Here is a 15,535-nt window from a genome sequence, read left to right on the forward strand (position 1 = left end):
CTACCTGCGTCATATAATATAGTCTTCGTTGCCACTGGTTCGTCTTCTATACTAGACTACCGCTTGCTTAATAGTCAGTGGATTCGCTACTCAGACCCTCGTAACTCACGCCTATATCCAATGGGGCATTAGCACCCACATAGCCACAGGTTTCTAGATCCTGTGCAAACCTTACAATTGAACCAAGCTCCTCTCTGTCAGCCAGGAGAGCACGAACATGAAGTAGAGATAACACAAGATCTATGGCTTATATGTGCACAGTAACAAATACACAGAAACGAAAGGGTGAACATTATGCTTTGGTGACCGTTACGAGCCGTATCACATGTAAAAAATGTCTGTATCTCATTGCCTGTGTTCTTCGCTTGTGTTTTTATCTGGGGGAGCCGAGGGGGGGGGAGGTTCCGAGCTTTTATGTACCACGATCCCCATTACCACAGTTCCTATTACTTTATGCTTGTGTTGAAGTATCCTGATTTCATGAAACTTCTTCAGTAAACTGCAATCAACCTATCTGTCTGCAATGTGGCCTTATGGTCTGTTATGCAATTTACTCAAAAGCCTAACTTTATAACACGTTTTATAAGACTGGCCCTATGCACAGATGGAATTATTCATTACTTCCCATATTTTCCTCCTAGTTATTGCAGTCTGAGAGACAGAGTTAAGTCGAAGGTAGCATTTAAAATATTTGGTGGGAATTTTCCCTCTCTGCATATGCTGCCTTGTCTACTTCTCAATTCAAGGCCACGCAGCTGTTTGCTTTTTTCTTTTCGATTTTTTTTTAACGTGCCATTAAATTCACATTGAGCACTTTTAGTGATGATCATCTTTGCTCCCTGGCTGTGTTCAGCTTCATGAATGTTCTGATCTGCATAAGAGTTAATTACCCAGAAGGACACCTTCAATAGTTTGCCTTCTAGCAGAAGAGGAAGGGGTCCTGCAGGAGTCCCTAAAATCCCAGCTGCAACAATGAAGGTCCTGATTCTGATCTCACATTAGTTTTACACCAGTCTATCTCCATTGACTTCAACAGAGTTATTCCTGAGGCAAATCAGTGTCATGTATCAGTGTCACTCCACTGACTTTCATGGAGTCACTCTTGGTTCACATACGTGTAAATGGGCTATGACTTCACTGGAGTTACTCCTGATTTACATTAGTGAGTTCAGTAGCAGGACTCGCTACCTGTACACAAATGCGAAACGTGGGTTGTGTGGTTAACACAGAGAGCAAAATCAAACGATGTTACAGTGTGGTCTGGGGACTATGGTGTGACAACACGATCCCTGCCTTGATATAAATGTCTATGTAGATGGTCCCTATTTGGGTTCACTCATTTGTGAAAGAGAGGAAATGAGAGCACACAAGAAAAATGGAAGGAAGCAGGAGCAATGTGGGAAAATGACAAATAAGAAAGAAATAGGGATGAAGCGAGAGAAAACAGTTGCAGAACCCCCAGCCCTCCCTGCCGCCCAGCCCCTGACTGGGGAAAAAGGGGGGGAATGAAAATATTGGGGGCCCATTTTAAACACTGTATAAGTGAGACAAAAGAAGCCTGATCTCTTGTTCCTATGTCCCACATGGACTGATCTGAAAATAATTAATTAGAGCTGAGCAGAGGATGGAAATTCCATTTCAGGGAGAATTTCGAGATTTCAAAATTTGTCTTTGATTCAATTAGGAATGAAACTGGAACATTTCTAAATTTGCCACTAAAGCAAAATTGTGGGGGAAAACCCTGGATCAATCAAAAGGTTTCCGCCTTTTAATTTTATATCATAATACAGAGTGCAAAAAGTTTTAAATTTCAAAATGCGAAAGTCACTTAAAAACTAAAAAATCAAAACATGTCCCTTTGTAAATGTCAAAATGGAACATTTCAATATTGTCTCCAGAGCCCAGGATCTGGAATATTTTATCACTTTGGAGAGATTCAATCTAGTTTCCAAACTTTACCACTGAACAGAGCAAATCGGAAAACCTCCCAACATTGGGAAAACATGACTCTAGATCTGACCCCTAAATCCCAGCTCTATAGCTTGTGTTGAGAGGTAAAGTCCACATAACATTTTCCTCTTTAAGGCTCAAATCCGGAGATCTGTACTCTGTGTCAGCCTGTGCTTTATCACTGCATGGGTACACCATGTGGAACAAGGAGGCTTCCACACCACCCATCGCACAGCTTCCAGACACAGCTCCTGTACCTGAGCACAGGGACTGCTCCCTGCTAACGCCCCCATAAGGGGTAGGCAAGGGGAGAACGGAGGTGGGACCAAATTTCTGTCCCTATCCTCACTAGCCAATGGAGCTTCAGGCCAAGATGGGCAAACTCATGCTGACGGGTGGCATCCTAGCGTGCCATCATGATGCCAAGTCTGCTAAGAACAGAGCTCACAAGTTTGTGTTGGTTCAGCAGACTTGAACAAGGCTGGTTCACACAAGCTGATTAGCCTGAGCTCTTTCCATGTCTACAGTTATAAACCTGAAAAAGAAAGAAAGAAAGAAAGAAAGAAAGAAAGAAAGAAAGAAAGAAAGAAAGAAAGAAAGAAAGAAAGAAAGAAAGTTAATTTCATGTCTTTAGTTTTACAGCAGATGCCAACAGACTAATACGTGTCTCAGATGTTTCTCAGTATCTTGGGTCCAAACCTGAGAGATGCTGAGCTCTCACGATTCCTGTTGGGCTAAATCACCAGAGATGTTAATCACATGTACCTCCCATTCAACCTCAGCCAGCAAAGGTGCTGAGTAGGAAGGTGTGGAACAGTTCCCTAGTTTGTGCACGTCAGTTTCAGGAGTCAAAACTGTGACCCTGCCTGCCAATAATTGAGACCTCCTGTGAATGTCAGAAGAATCAGGCCAGGGTTGAACCAGCAGCTGCAGATACATAAAAGCCTGAGACTTCCATGGCCAGATCCTCAGCAGGTGTGAATCACTGAAGTCAATGGAGATTTTTCACCTGCTGATAATCCAGCACAGTCGATACTGAAACAAAGACCCAACACAAAAAGATCTGTCCATTTTACTTGTGAAGACTTGACCAAACTTTCTTGTTCTCTCACGCTCTTAAATTCAGATCTCAGTGCAGACAAGCCATCCCAAGCACAAGGATGATTCAACATTAATGTTACAAAGGTTTGTTTAAAGAAATCCATGAGAAAGCAAATTATGGACCCAATTCTCCTCTCACACACCCCAGGTTTACCCTGGTGTATTCCCTCTGGGCCTGAATTTGCTCTCTTATACTAATGTAAACGGTGAACAGCTCCACAGATTCCAAGGGAGTTACAGCTGTATAAAACCAGCGCAAAGGAGAGGACAATCGGGCCTACTGGTGGAGTTACACCAGATTTACTCTCATCTAATTGAGATCAGAATCGGACCATATGATCAAATCACCAGAGTGTCCCCAAGCCTGTGCGGGCAACTTAATAAACAAGATACTTTTTTTCCCACAAGACAATTACTCCTTTCCTAATTCGCTGTATGCTAAGCCCATCAAAAGATGGTTTTTGCTTCTCTTTAATCCCTATTATAAAAAAAGGGAGTTTTACAAGCACAGTTTTTATAGAGCTGGGATTCCCTGCAATGAAACTAGACCGTCTCCTATAACTTATGATAGGTGTGTTTAAGTATAGCTCAAGTTGCTGCTCAGCAAAATGTGCAGTGGGGCTAACACCCCAAGCTCATAAACCTCATCATTATCCAGCCAAGGCCTGTTCTCCTAACAGATAAAAAGGTGAAAGCATCAGTTCTGATTTCAGAGGGATCCACGCTTGGCTACTTTTCACTCTGCTGCCCTGCTCAAGCATTTCTTAACTTCGCCATCTGCCTTCATTCCTCCTCTAATCAGCTACAATGTCTTGCCGATCCTATCACATTAGCTCTGGAGGCGGTGGTGTCCGGAATTTCAGTTCTTGCTCGGCTCTCATACCAAGAAGCATGAAGCAATACAGTTTCAGCACTGTCTCATCTCGGGGAGGCGGTGGCGTGGGCTATAGAGGGCTAGGATACTTTGGCAGCAGAAGTCTCAGCGGCGTAGCCTCTGGCAAACCCAGAATGGCTGTTGGTAGCTGTCATTCTGCAAGATATGGGTATGGGAATGCTGATCTTGCATATGGCTACGGCGGTGCTGGCTTTGGCTACAAAGTGGGTGGGATCGGTGGGCCTTGTCCACCCACTATCACAAATGTCCAAGTCAACCCGCTCCTGCTCCAACCTCTCAACCTGGAGATCGACCCCAATGTTCAGTCGGTGAAATACCAGGAGAAGGAGCAGATCAAGTGCCTCAACAACAAATTTGCTTCTTTCATTGACCAGGTGAGATGGGCGATCGCAATCTTCACTAGCGGTTCACCATGGGAATGTCAGACACAACTCGCACAGACACTTCAGAGATGAAGCCTGAGATTTTCTATAGTTTTTAGAGGTTCAAAATGTCTAAGGGATTTGGAGTTCCCAAATAGCCTAAAATTACAGTGAAGGTCTGATTCTCATTCACCCTAAGGCCACTTTATGGCACTCCAGCAGTGCAAAAGGGCCTTAATGGGGGGTATAAATACACTATCAGAGTGGGGTAAAGTGGTTTTAATGTAAATGAGAATCAGGCTCCAAGTTTCTAATGTTATATTCAGAGAGCTCCTTGTTTTCCTCCCACGCCAGCATAAGTGCTGATTTCAGTGGAGTTACTTCTGATTTACATGGGTGTGAGAGACTGTCTAGGATCTGCACTGTTTCAACCATAAATAGTATAAACCAGAGGAACGCTTCGCTTTCTCTGTAACTGATTGATCCATTTCTCATGTATACCAGTATGTTTCTGAATAACCTCATTATAAAGAGATGAGATCAGAATTTTACATTTCTGTTATCTCCATTCTTCTGAAAATACATGTATGACTTGTGTCTTTTGTTTCTAATTTTGCCGATTCTGGGGAATCCCTTCTGGCAGTAGAGATTTCATAGATTATAAAGCCAGAAGGGACCACTGTGATCATCTAGCCTGACCTCTGTACAATCCAAGCCATAGGACTTCCCTGAATTAATTCCTTGTTTGAACTATTGCTCCTATTTGTTACAAGTCTAATGCATTGATACGTTTTGAAAGCTTCAAAAGTGAACTTTCTTCCTCTTGGGATTCAGGTCCGATTCCTGGAGCAGGAGAACAAGGTGCTGGAGACCAAATGGAGCCTTTTGCGGGAACAAAAACTCTACCGGAATAACATGGAGCCCATGTTTGAAGCTTATATCAGTAACTTGAAGAGGCAGCTGGAGAACCTGGGATGTGACCGAGCTAATCTGGAGACAGAACTGAACAACATGCAGGACATTTTGGAGGATTACAAGAGAAAGTAAGTGTGAAAAGATGCAGTTTAATAATAGGTTGTTAAACAAAATGTCTCCAAACATGTACATAGCTGCATGCATTGTTGACTCACCACTATTCAAGAGGGTGGAGAAGCTTCTAATTATAGGTAGGCAGTTTCAGATATATCTTGACTAACTAAATAACTGCCCGGCTTTTCAAAGATGCTGAGTGCTCAAAAATCATAAGAACATCAGAATGGCCACACTTGGTCAAACCAATGGTCCATCTAGCCCAGTATCCTGTCTTCCAACAGTGGCTGGTACCAGATGCTTCAGAGGGAAAGAACAGACCAGGGTAATTATTGAGTGATCCATTCCATCATCCAGTGCCAGCTCCTGGCAGTCAGAGATTTAGGGACACTCAGAGCATGGCGTTGTGTCCCTGACCATCTTGGTTAATAGCCGTTGATGGACCTATCCTCCGTCAACTTAGCTAATTCTTTTTTGAACTCTGTTATACTTTTGGCGTTCACAACATCCCCTGGCAATGAGTTCCACAGGTTGACTGTGTGAGGAAGTACTTCCTTTTGTTTGTTTTTGTTTGCCTATTAATTTCACTGGGTGACCATAGGTTCTTGTGTTATGGGAAGGGGTAAATAACTCCTCCTTATTCACTTTCTCCTCACCATTCATGATTTTATACACCTCTTCATAACCCCACTTAGTAAGCTAAAAAGTCCCAGTCCTTTTAGTCCCTTCTCATATAGAAGCTGTTCCATACCCCTAATCATTTTTGTTGCTCTTCTCCATACTTTTTCCAATTTTAATATATCTTTTTTGAGACCTGGCAACCAGAACAGAACACAGTATTCAAGGTGTGGGAATACCATGGATTTATATATTGGCATTATGATATTCTCTGTTTTATTATCTATCCCTCATCACTACTGATCTTGGCCTTGGGTGCTACCTCTAGGCAGCCAAGTTTGTAAATGTGTTATTTATTCCACAAATATACTATAGCTACAGCATAGGGTTGCCAATTTTGGTTGGACATATTCCTGGAGGTTTCATCACATGACATAATCTTTAATTAAAGATTAATCTTCAATTCCTGAAGACTCCAGGACAATCCTGGGAGGTTGGCAACCCTACTACAGCTCCTGGTACAATGTAATCTTTCTCCATAGGCCTGCTGGGTGCTACTGGGATATAAGTAATAAATAATAATATACTAGGACATTATCACTTTGGGAGAGCTATACATTACACCAGTTATGGGTTTACACTATTCATTAAATAATCTGCTTGAAGAGAACTTTACAACATTTTAGTTAAGTAGAGCTCTTGGCAGATACTGTGAATGTGAATACGTACAACCAGGCTTGGAAGGATTCGATTTTTATCAGTAAACGTCAGTAAATGTCAATTTCACCATATACACACGAACAGATGAAAAAATATTCCCCTCGATTTACAGGTTGGCAAAGTAAGAGAAATGCTGCTTGAGACCTCATTAGAGGTTGATTTAATTATATTTATTTTGTGCCTTTTGACTTGTGATGGTGACAATTTCTTTCTAGTGATTATAAATCTTTACGGTTTTGAACCACAACATCTACTGTCATGAAATAATTTCTGTCTGACCCCCGCCCCATTCTCTGAGCCCCCCGCATAATTTCCTGCAACTGTGAAAATGTAAATAGATAACAATAAAAAAAACTGCTTAAAACCTATAATGGTGCACAATTGTGAATATTTAAGTCAATACAAATTTCAAAATATCCTCAAATAAATGTCAACATTCTCTGTTGAAATGACAAAAATATCAAATTCTGAAAACATATAGCTCATACAACATATGGTACATCAACTGACTGAGTGTACAGTTGTTCTGGAATTCCAAAATGCACCACAATTTTTGTTCCTTGGCAGGGGAGTGTGTGTGAGATCCATATTTTTTTCTCAGCTGAACAGTTAAACAAAAAATAATCCTCTATTCCCCATCAGGTATGAAGAGGAATGCAATCGTCGAACCTGTGCCGAGAACGAGTTTGTAGTACTTAAGAAGGTGAGCAACGCGCAGATAGGCTACAACCTTATCAAACACCTGCTGCCCAGATGTTAATAGAACGCTGATGGGATATAGTGATTTTAAACTCATCTGAAGGAAAAATAATGCAAAGTTCATACTTACATAAATAGAACAGGCTGAAATTATTTGAAATGCCAACCACTTTTTCCTGAAAAATGTAAAAAAAAAAATCACTTTATTTTGCCATTTTAACCACTTGAAATAATAATTTGTGAAATGATGGTTAGAGGTGAAAAAATTCCAACATACATATGTGACGTTAGAGACGAATATTTTTAAAGATATTTAGGCACTAATATTTAGGCAGTAATATTTTTAAAGATATTTGGGTATTGCTCCCATGAAACTCACCTAGATGCTTTTGAAAATCCCACTAGGCATCTATCTGTATCTCCAGGTATCTAAATACATTTGTAAATCTAGCCTTTGGTCTCACTGAAAGTCAGCAGGATTTAGATTTCTAAGTGCCTGAGTTACTTTTGAAAATGACGCATGTGCTTCTAAATCACTCAAGTGTTTTGAAAATATTATCCTGTGGTCTTTGTCCATTAGAGCTTTTGAGGATGCGTGCTTCCTGGAAACTCTAATTCCTCTTATCAGAGACATTTAGGGCCAGATTTTCCAAAGTACTCAGAACTAGACTTGTATGAATAACAGAATTGTTGATTCATTGGCAATTCTGAAAACTCCAATGGGAGTTAGATGCCCTTTGAGCCTTTTAAAATCTCCCAGTAGCCACCTAGCCTTACCCTGGTTTGGTCCTTCTGGCTGTTGATACAACAGACCATTAGGCTGGTCTATGGAGATGACCTATTTATCTTCCTTTCTCCTGTATATTAATTATTTTGCATGTGAAACTATAAAGATGGAAAGAATGAAATAATATGGAAAAATTAAACTGCTTAGAAGTGACAATCCAGGTGATGAAGTTATTAACCCAATTTTGTTCTAGCATTAACAGAAATGTCTTATAATCAATTAGAAGTGCTTTCACTGTATTTCTGATTCTCTGCAGGATGTGGACTGCGCTTACATGAACAAGGCAGAACTAGACGTCAAAGTGAAATCCCTCATAGATGAGATCACCTTCCTGAGACACGTGTATGAAGAGGTAATTACATTTCCTACTCCAGTCAGGCTTTTATGAGGAGAAGAATACAATGAATGCTGGTATTTTCCAAAGGGCTTTATGGGAGTTAACCTCCCCAACTCCCGCTGGCGAAATTCATGAGGTGTTTGGTGCCAGACTCCTTTAGTCTAAGAATCAGAGAGTTTGCAGCCAGAAGGGACCACCAGGTCATCTAGTGGGACCTCCTATGTAACACAGGCCACTAAACTCTACCCAGCTTCCCCTGTATTGAGCCCAATAATCTGGATAAGGCTAAAGTATTACAGACCTGAGGAGACTAAACTACTGTGTGCCACAAGCAGGGGACAGCAGGGACCAAGATGCACCAGTGCCTGAGACCCCTTCAATGGCAGAGAATTGAAATTTGGAAATCCCTTTTAAAACCCCTACCTGAAGCGAATAATAACGCCTGGTGGCAGATGATCTGTTAGAGGAAGGAAAGAGACAAAGGCCTGGTTGGTGTAAATGGGCACATTTGAATGTGCCCATTTACCTCAGAGGAGGATCTGGCCCTGTTAGTCAGATGAATCCATATCGAGCCGAAGGGACTAGTTCCATGGCGCGATCCTCGGTAAGACCCACAGGCCCAGATCCTCAAAGGTATTTTGGTGCCTAACTCTGATTGAAATCAATGGGAATTAGGTGCCTAGCTACCTTTGAAGATCAAGGCCTTAAGGCCTGATTTTCATTTACACTCTGGTCTTTCTTACACCTTTCTTACACCACTCTGGCAGTGTAAAGGGGCCTGACAGTAATTTACCGTGGGGCGACATTTGCACTTGGTTTAAGGCCTCTTTCCACTGCTAAGCCCTTAGGGCCAGTTTTTTCTTTCACTTGCTCTGTGCTGACACCAGCTTAGCTCTACTGATTTCAGAGGGCTCCTTCTTTGTGAAAGACGAAGATGTCTGCCTCAGGCCTGGTCTATGCTTTAAAATTTGGGTTGCCATAGCTACAGTGTTCAGGGATGTGAAAATCCAGACCCCTGCCACCACAGCCTGGTACAGAAGAAAACTTCCACCAACCTAGCTCCCATCACACCAGCCAGAGGAGTTCCCACAGTGACACACAGACTTACATTTTGGGCTTACAGGGACATAGCTACAGTGCTGTAGCGCCCACCATATAGACATGGCCTCAACCAACCTTGCTGGAAAAAGAGATTAATGGACACATTTAACTGAAAACCAGGTGCATTCCAATCAAAAATCCCTCTCCTCCATTTTGGATTAAATGTGAATCTGCAAAATATGTAGGAAGTATCTTGTTACCTGTGAACAGAGGACCAAAGCCAGGAAAGCACCTAGAAGCAAATGATTGATGAATGTAATGTCTCCTGCAGGAAATTGCTTACCTCCAAGCGTCCATTTTGGACACCTCCATTATTGTGCAAATGGACAACAGCCGAGGACTGAACATGGATGACATCATCGCTGATGTCAAAGCTCAGTACGAGGACATCGCCAACAGGAGCCGAGCTGAGGCAGAGTCCTGGTACCAGTGCAAGGTGAGAAAGAGATTATGGATGGCTCTGACACTGATCTCATCAAAGAAATAGTTCAATCCACATGAATGAGAGCGCATACAGACAGGACACTTTCCGTAATTCAAGAGATGCATGAAATGACAGACAGGCTATGTCTACACTACTGTGGTAAGTCGACCTACGCTACGCAACTCCAGCTACGTGAATAACATAGTTGGAGTCGACGTACCTTAGGTTGAGTTACCGCATAAGCTTTCGTGGGTGAATACCCACTTTGTGGGATGCATGTGACGATGCATGTGACATGCATGTTAATAATACCAACTTCTTCTATAGCATATCATTTTCTTTGATATATCTCAAAGTGTTTTACAAAAGGGGTCAGTAGCATTACCCCATTTGACAGATGGGGAAATAAAGGCACAGAGAAGGAAGGGACTTGCCCAAGGTCACCCAAAGCAGTGGCAGAGCCAAAAATTGAACCCTGTTTTTCTGAGGCCCAGCCCAGTGCCTGCTCCATAGGCCAGTCTTGGCTAGACAAGAATGCTATGAAACATGTTTTCACAATCTGTGTTGCACCTTCAGCCATTACCCACATAGAGGACAATAGTCTCCTACAGCTGACCTCTTAAGGAGCTCCTCTTTCAGCTTAAGTAGTAGAGATCTGTGCTTTAGTGCTCAAGATATAGCATTCAAACTCTGCCAGAGACCCATGAGTAGCTCCTCATAGTTACACTGCAGCTTTTGGTACTTTGTTATTGGTCTGTTTATTATAATTGCATCTTCTCTCTCACCTAAGTATGAGGAGCTGAAGGTAACCGCTAGCAAACACTGCGACAACCTGCACAGCACAAGGAATGAGATTATGGAGCTGAACCGGGTGATTCAGAGACTGCATGGAGAACTTGAAAATGTTAAAGCCCAGGTGAGTGTGACACACTGGCATAGTGTGTATAATGTATCAATAACAACACACAAATGCTATTTTTAGGATCCAGTGCTACGTGATAACTAAAAACTGTCCCATTATAACAGCTCAGCAGTAAAAAAAAATCTTAATTAAAAATTAGGTTGCACCCCTTGACCGTTCTGAAGAACTGCTGGTGCCTAGACTAGTGACCAAGCCATGAGAGGGTAATAGTTTACTACTGCTACCAGCTAACAGAGTTACTCCTTAACTCAAGCGGTAGAGGCCTGTATTGTGAAGGTGACACACTCAGCAGAAGTCTAAAGTTAAGCAAAAAGAGTTAACAGTTTTGGATGTATAACCAACTCGAAAGAAAGAAAAAGAAAGAAAGAAAGAAAGAAAGAAAGAAAGAAAGAAAGAAAGAAAGAAAGAAAGAAAGAAAGAAAGAAAGAAAGAAAGAAAGAAAGAAAGAAAGACACTAGCAGAATCAATGGTTGGGTTTTTCAAAGCCCATTCAAATTAGTGAGTTGTGCGCCTAAATCTTCTAGTCAGCTTTGAAACTCTCAACCAGTGGCCCTATCTCTGGTAAGCCGTTTATAAAGCAAAACAAGATAACTAGAATAGCTGGTCTGTCACCAGAGGCCCATATCATGGCAGCTAGTCTGTAAGATCTAAATCTAGGGACTCAGTGCCCCAGGCTGTGTGCTGGGTACCTCAATGGGAAGGCATCCTCCATCCCTCAGATGGCAAAGTGGTCGTGAATTGACTCCAAGGAGCATACCTCAGCCTGATCAGTTTTTCAGACCGAATCCAAAATGTGAGCATTCAATTTATAACAAATGAGAGGCTATCAGAAAAAGAGTCTCTTAAAGTGAGTCACACGGAGTGCATTTATCTCCTGCCTCTGCAGCGATGCAAACTGGAAGGAGCCATAGCAGAAGCCGAGGAACAGGGAGAGATGGCTCTCAAAGATGCCAAGTGTAAACTGGCCGACCTGGAGGCTGCACTAACAAAAGCCAAGCAGGACCTGGCTTGCCAGCTGCGGGAGTACCAGGAGCTGATGAACGTCAAGCTGGCCTTGGATATCGAGATCGCCACCTACAGGAAGCTGCTGGAAGGAGAGGAGAGCAGGTGGGTTCATAGCACAATCCTGCAAATCACTGCTCAGGGAAGAATAACGATTAATTTAAAATGCCCATCAAAACAGAGGGTCCAATCCTGCAACCCTTTCTTCAAGTTATAGTCCATGTACTTGCAAGTCAGCTCATTGCAAACAGTGGGGGAAATTATCAGAAGCACATAACTGATGTAGAAGTAAAGCTGAGTGAAATTCAGCTGAAACGTTTTTACAATGAAAAAATGCAGATGCAGGTCAATTGAAGCATTTTATGAATTCATGCTGAATTCACCCAATTATTGCTGAATTCACTGAATTATTACACTTAAAAACCCCCCATGGACCAAAAATAAAAAGTCTCATTTTGGTTCCTTTTAAACGAAAGGGTTTGATTTTTTTTTCCATCTGAAATGACTTTTCACTTCAAAATTTAGTTCACTTTCATTAAAACAAACTTTAAAAAAATTAGAACAGAACAAGACAAATGAAACTAAAGATGAATGAGACATTTTGTTCAACCTAAAAGGATTTTTTCCCCTGATATATATATATATTTTTTGGTACTCTGAAAAATTTTGTTTCAGGTAGACCCAAAATATTTTTGTTTCTTCAGTTCGGTCATTGTCTCAGAAAATCAGTTATTTGCACAGCTCTACTTACGATATTAAATCCCTTTTGAAGTCGATAGCACTTAGGGTGACCAGATGTCCCAATTTTATAGGCACTCTCCCGATATTTGTGGGTTTTTCTTATATAGGCACCTATTACCCATGATCCCCTGCCCTGATTTTTCACACTTGCTCTCTGGTCACCTTAATAGCACTTAGGAGCCCAATGCACCTATGCACTTTTGATAAATTTACCCAATAGGTCTACTGGAATGAGTAAGTACTGCCCATGTGCAGGATCGGGGCCTATCGGAAAAAAAATTAACAATGTTTGTGTGTATTGGACAGTCAAATCACATATTTCCAAACCACAGTCCGAGTCTGCTGCGAACATCACCTGATCTCAAGGCTTACAGCTAATTAATTATATAGGTAATGATAATAAGCAGGTAGCTAAAACATAAGAACATAAGAATGGCTAGACTGGGTCAGACCAAAGGTCCATCTAGCCCAGTATCCTGTCTTCTGACAGTGGCCAGTGTCACATGCTTCAGAGGGAATGAACAGAACAGGTCATCATCAAGTGATCCATCCCCTGTCGCCCAATTCCCAGCTTCTGGCAAACCCTGTTTCTTACATTTTAAACCTTTCTTCATTTTCCCCTTCTAATAGGTTGTGTGGAGAAGGTGTCTGCCCTGTCAATATTTGTAAGTACCAGGAGTGTTCTCCTTCTTAGAAGTCCTATGTGATTCATCTTTTACAGCAAAAGTCATAACCTGAGCTGCAATCACTTGCCTTTTTTATTTGCAGCTGTGTGCAGATCCCAAGGTGGGGTTGTGTGTGACGGCGACCCCTGTTTCGGAGGCAACTATTCTTCCAGCAGCAGAACGCTACTCAAAACGGGAGGTGTTCTTAGCAGCGGAGGTCTATGCGACGCTAGAAGTGGAAGAAGCATCGTCACAAACTTGGGAGACGTATGCGCACCGTGCAGTCCTACCGGCGGGTACAGCACTAGCAGCGGAAGGAGTTCTAATGTCAAATGCGTATCAACTACCAGCTCCTACAGAACAAAATATTAAAGGAGAACTTTAGAAAGTCCTCCCTTCACTGCCTAGTGACAGCAATACCTGCTACCAGCACTAACGTCATTAGGGGATTTTAAAAATTACAGCCCATTCTACATTGCTTGCTACATGAAGCATCTTTAATTTCTGGAGTAGCTACTGTTACGAGGCAGCTGCCTGACCTTTAGTTTTACAAAGCTGCTCTTCTGAAATTTTCCTTTTCCTCCTGGGTTACTGAGGTCTAGCTTGTCTGGCATTATAACACCATGTGATTAGGGTATATTGTTAGGGCGCTGTATGTACTAAGGAATCGAATCATTTGTGAAGATATGTGGCTCAAAAGGAGGTCTCAGTGATAGAGGGAAATTCAGAGTCTCACTGTTCAATGCCTTTCCTCAAACGAGTATGAACCAAATACGAAAATGAAGATCTATCATTTTGCAGCTCCTACAGTGTATTCCATATTATTAGCTAACTGCACCAGTTCACCACGACACGATGGTTTGCAAAGAGCAAACCACTGATGTGCAGATAGTATCTTGTTCATAATTTCCTGCCACCATGCCTGTTTTGTTCCATTTTTCTTTGTTTTATTCCATTTTTCCAATAAACTGACACAGCAGATCAACACTTGCAGTCGGGTGATTTCCAGTTTTGAAGTTTTAATTAGGCATTTAATTAGGCAACAAGGCACGTCTCCTTATCGAGACACTTAAAAAAAATTCAGTTCTAATGAGTGAATTGCTCCCAGACTCACTGGCCTTTGGAAAATGTATGGGTAATCTTCTAATAGCGGTAAGAAAAGATGGAAAACCCATCAGGTGCTGAGAAGCACATTGATAGCACCTTGAGAAGTGCCAGATAAATACAGAGAGATCCCTACAAAGATAGAGAGATAGATCGTGAACAATAAAATCAACCAGAGACAGCAAATGTGAAACTGGATCCAGTATACAGCAGTGAATAAAAATGATAAATACAGTTGTTCTAAGAGAGGGACTCTCAAATATTTCACCATCATCCCCCATTTTTATCCAAGCAAATGGCCTCTGGCAACCTCCATCCCATGTGCTGATCACATTCCTAGAGATCAGCAACTAATGAAATACGAGAATACTTGAAATACAGGCAGTTGTAGTAATTGACTTACTGTGACATGTCCCAGTGACCTTGTTTCTGCACACAGATGGCGTATCCAGTCAGGCAAAGGCTGAGCCAAATTGCAGTGCAGTGGCCTGCCAGTCCCCCAAGTGTGGCGGGGGTCCCCAAAGGCGAAGGGTGTTCAAGGGAGGAGGGGCACTCAAGACAAGGGAGGGGGGCAAGAGTTCCAGGGAGAGCAGGTTGAAGGGGCCTAGGGAAGTTGGCTGGGGAGAGTGGGACTCCCATCGGACTCCTGTTCCCCCAGTTCTGAAAGGGACAAGGGGAAGATGATGGGGAAATAAAATTAAGGGAACAGGCACTAAAGGGGAGGCAGGCCGGCAGGCAAAGGAGTCCCAGCGTCCCTCATTGCACCACCTCAGTCAGTCACCCCTGGAGCCCTCCATCCTGCCCCCTCGCGTCCCTGCCAGCAAGGTCTCAACGCCTGCAGCTCTGGCCGATACCTCTTCTGCTAGGAGTTCCCTACTGGCTAGGAATCAGCAGGGGGAGCACTGGAAATGCCCCAGTGCCAGATTCACAGCAATCCCCCCCCCCCACGCAGTGGTGGGAAAGAGTCACTGCAGGGCACACCATAGTCTGTCCACAGGTGATCTGGCAATTACAGGCCAGTGTGCCTAACTTCAGTACCAGGCAAATTGGTTGAAACGATAGCAAAGAACAGAACTGT

General features: G+C 42.5%; 1 protein-coding gene across 1 annotated transcript; it reads left to right on the top strand.

Moving 5' to 3' along the window:
- Positions 1–3,858: 3,858 nt before the first annotated feature.
- On the top strand, positions 3,859–14,030 carry LOC311510792 (keratin, type II cytoskeletal cochleal-like; the record flags this gene model as incomplete). Its single annotated transcript, XM_084610780.1, has 9 exons — positions 3,859–4,320; positions 5,143–5,351; positions 7,318–7,378; positions 8,418–8,513; positions 9,871–10,035; positions 10,814–10,939; positions 11,832–12,052; positions 13,319–13,353; positions 13,457–14,030. The coding sequence occupies 9 exons, from the start codon at positions 3,859–3,861 to the stop codon at positions 13,723–13,725; spliced, it is 1,644 nt and encodes a 547-aa protein (XP_084466906.1). The 3' UTR covers positions 13,726–14,030.
- Between the last annotated feature and the right edge of the window lie 1,505 nt (positions 14,031–15,535).

Source organism: Lepidochelys olivacea (assembly GCF_965140295.1).
Source record: "Lepidochelys olivacea isolate rLepOli2 genome assembly, chromosome: 20".
NCBI lineage: Eukaryota > Metazoa > Chordata > Testudines > Cheloniidae > Lepidochelys > Lepidochelys olivacea.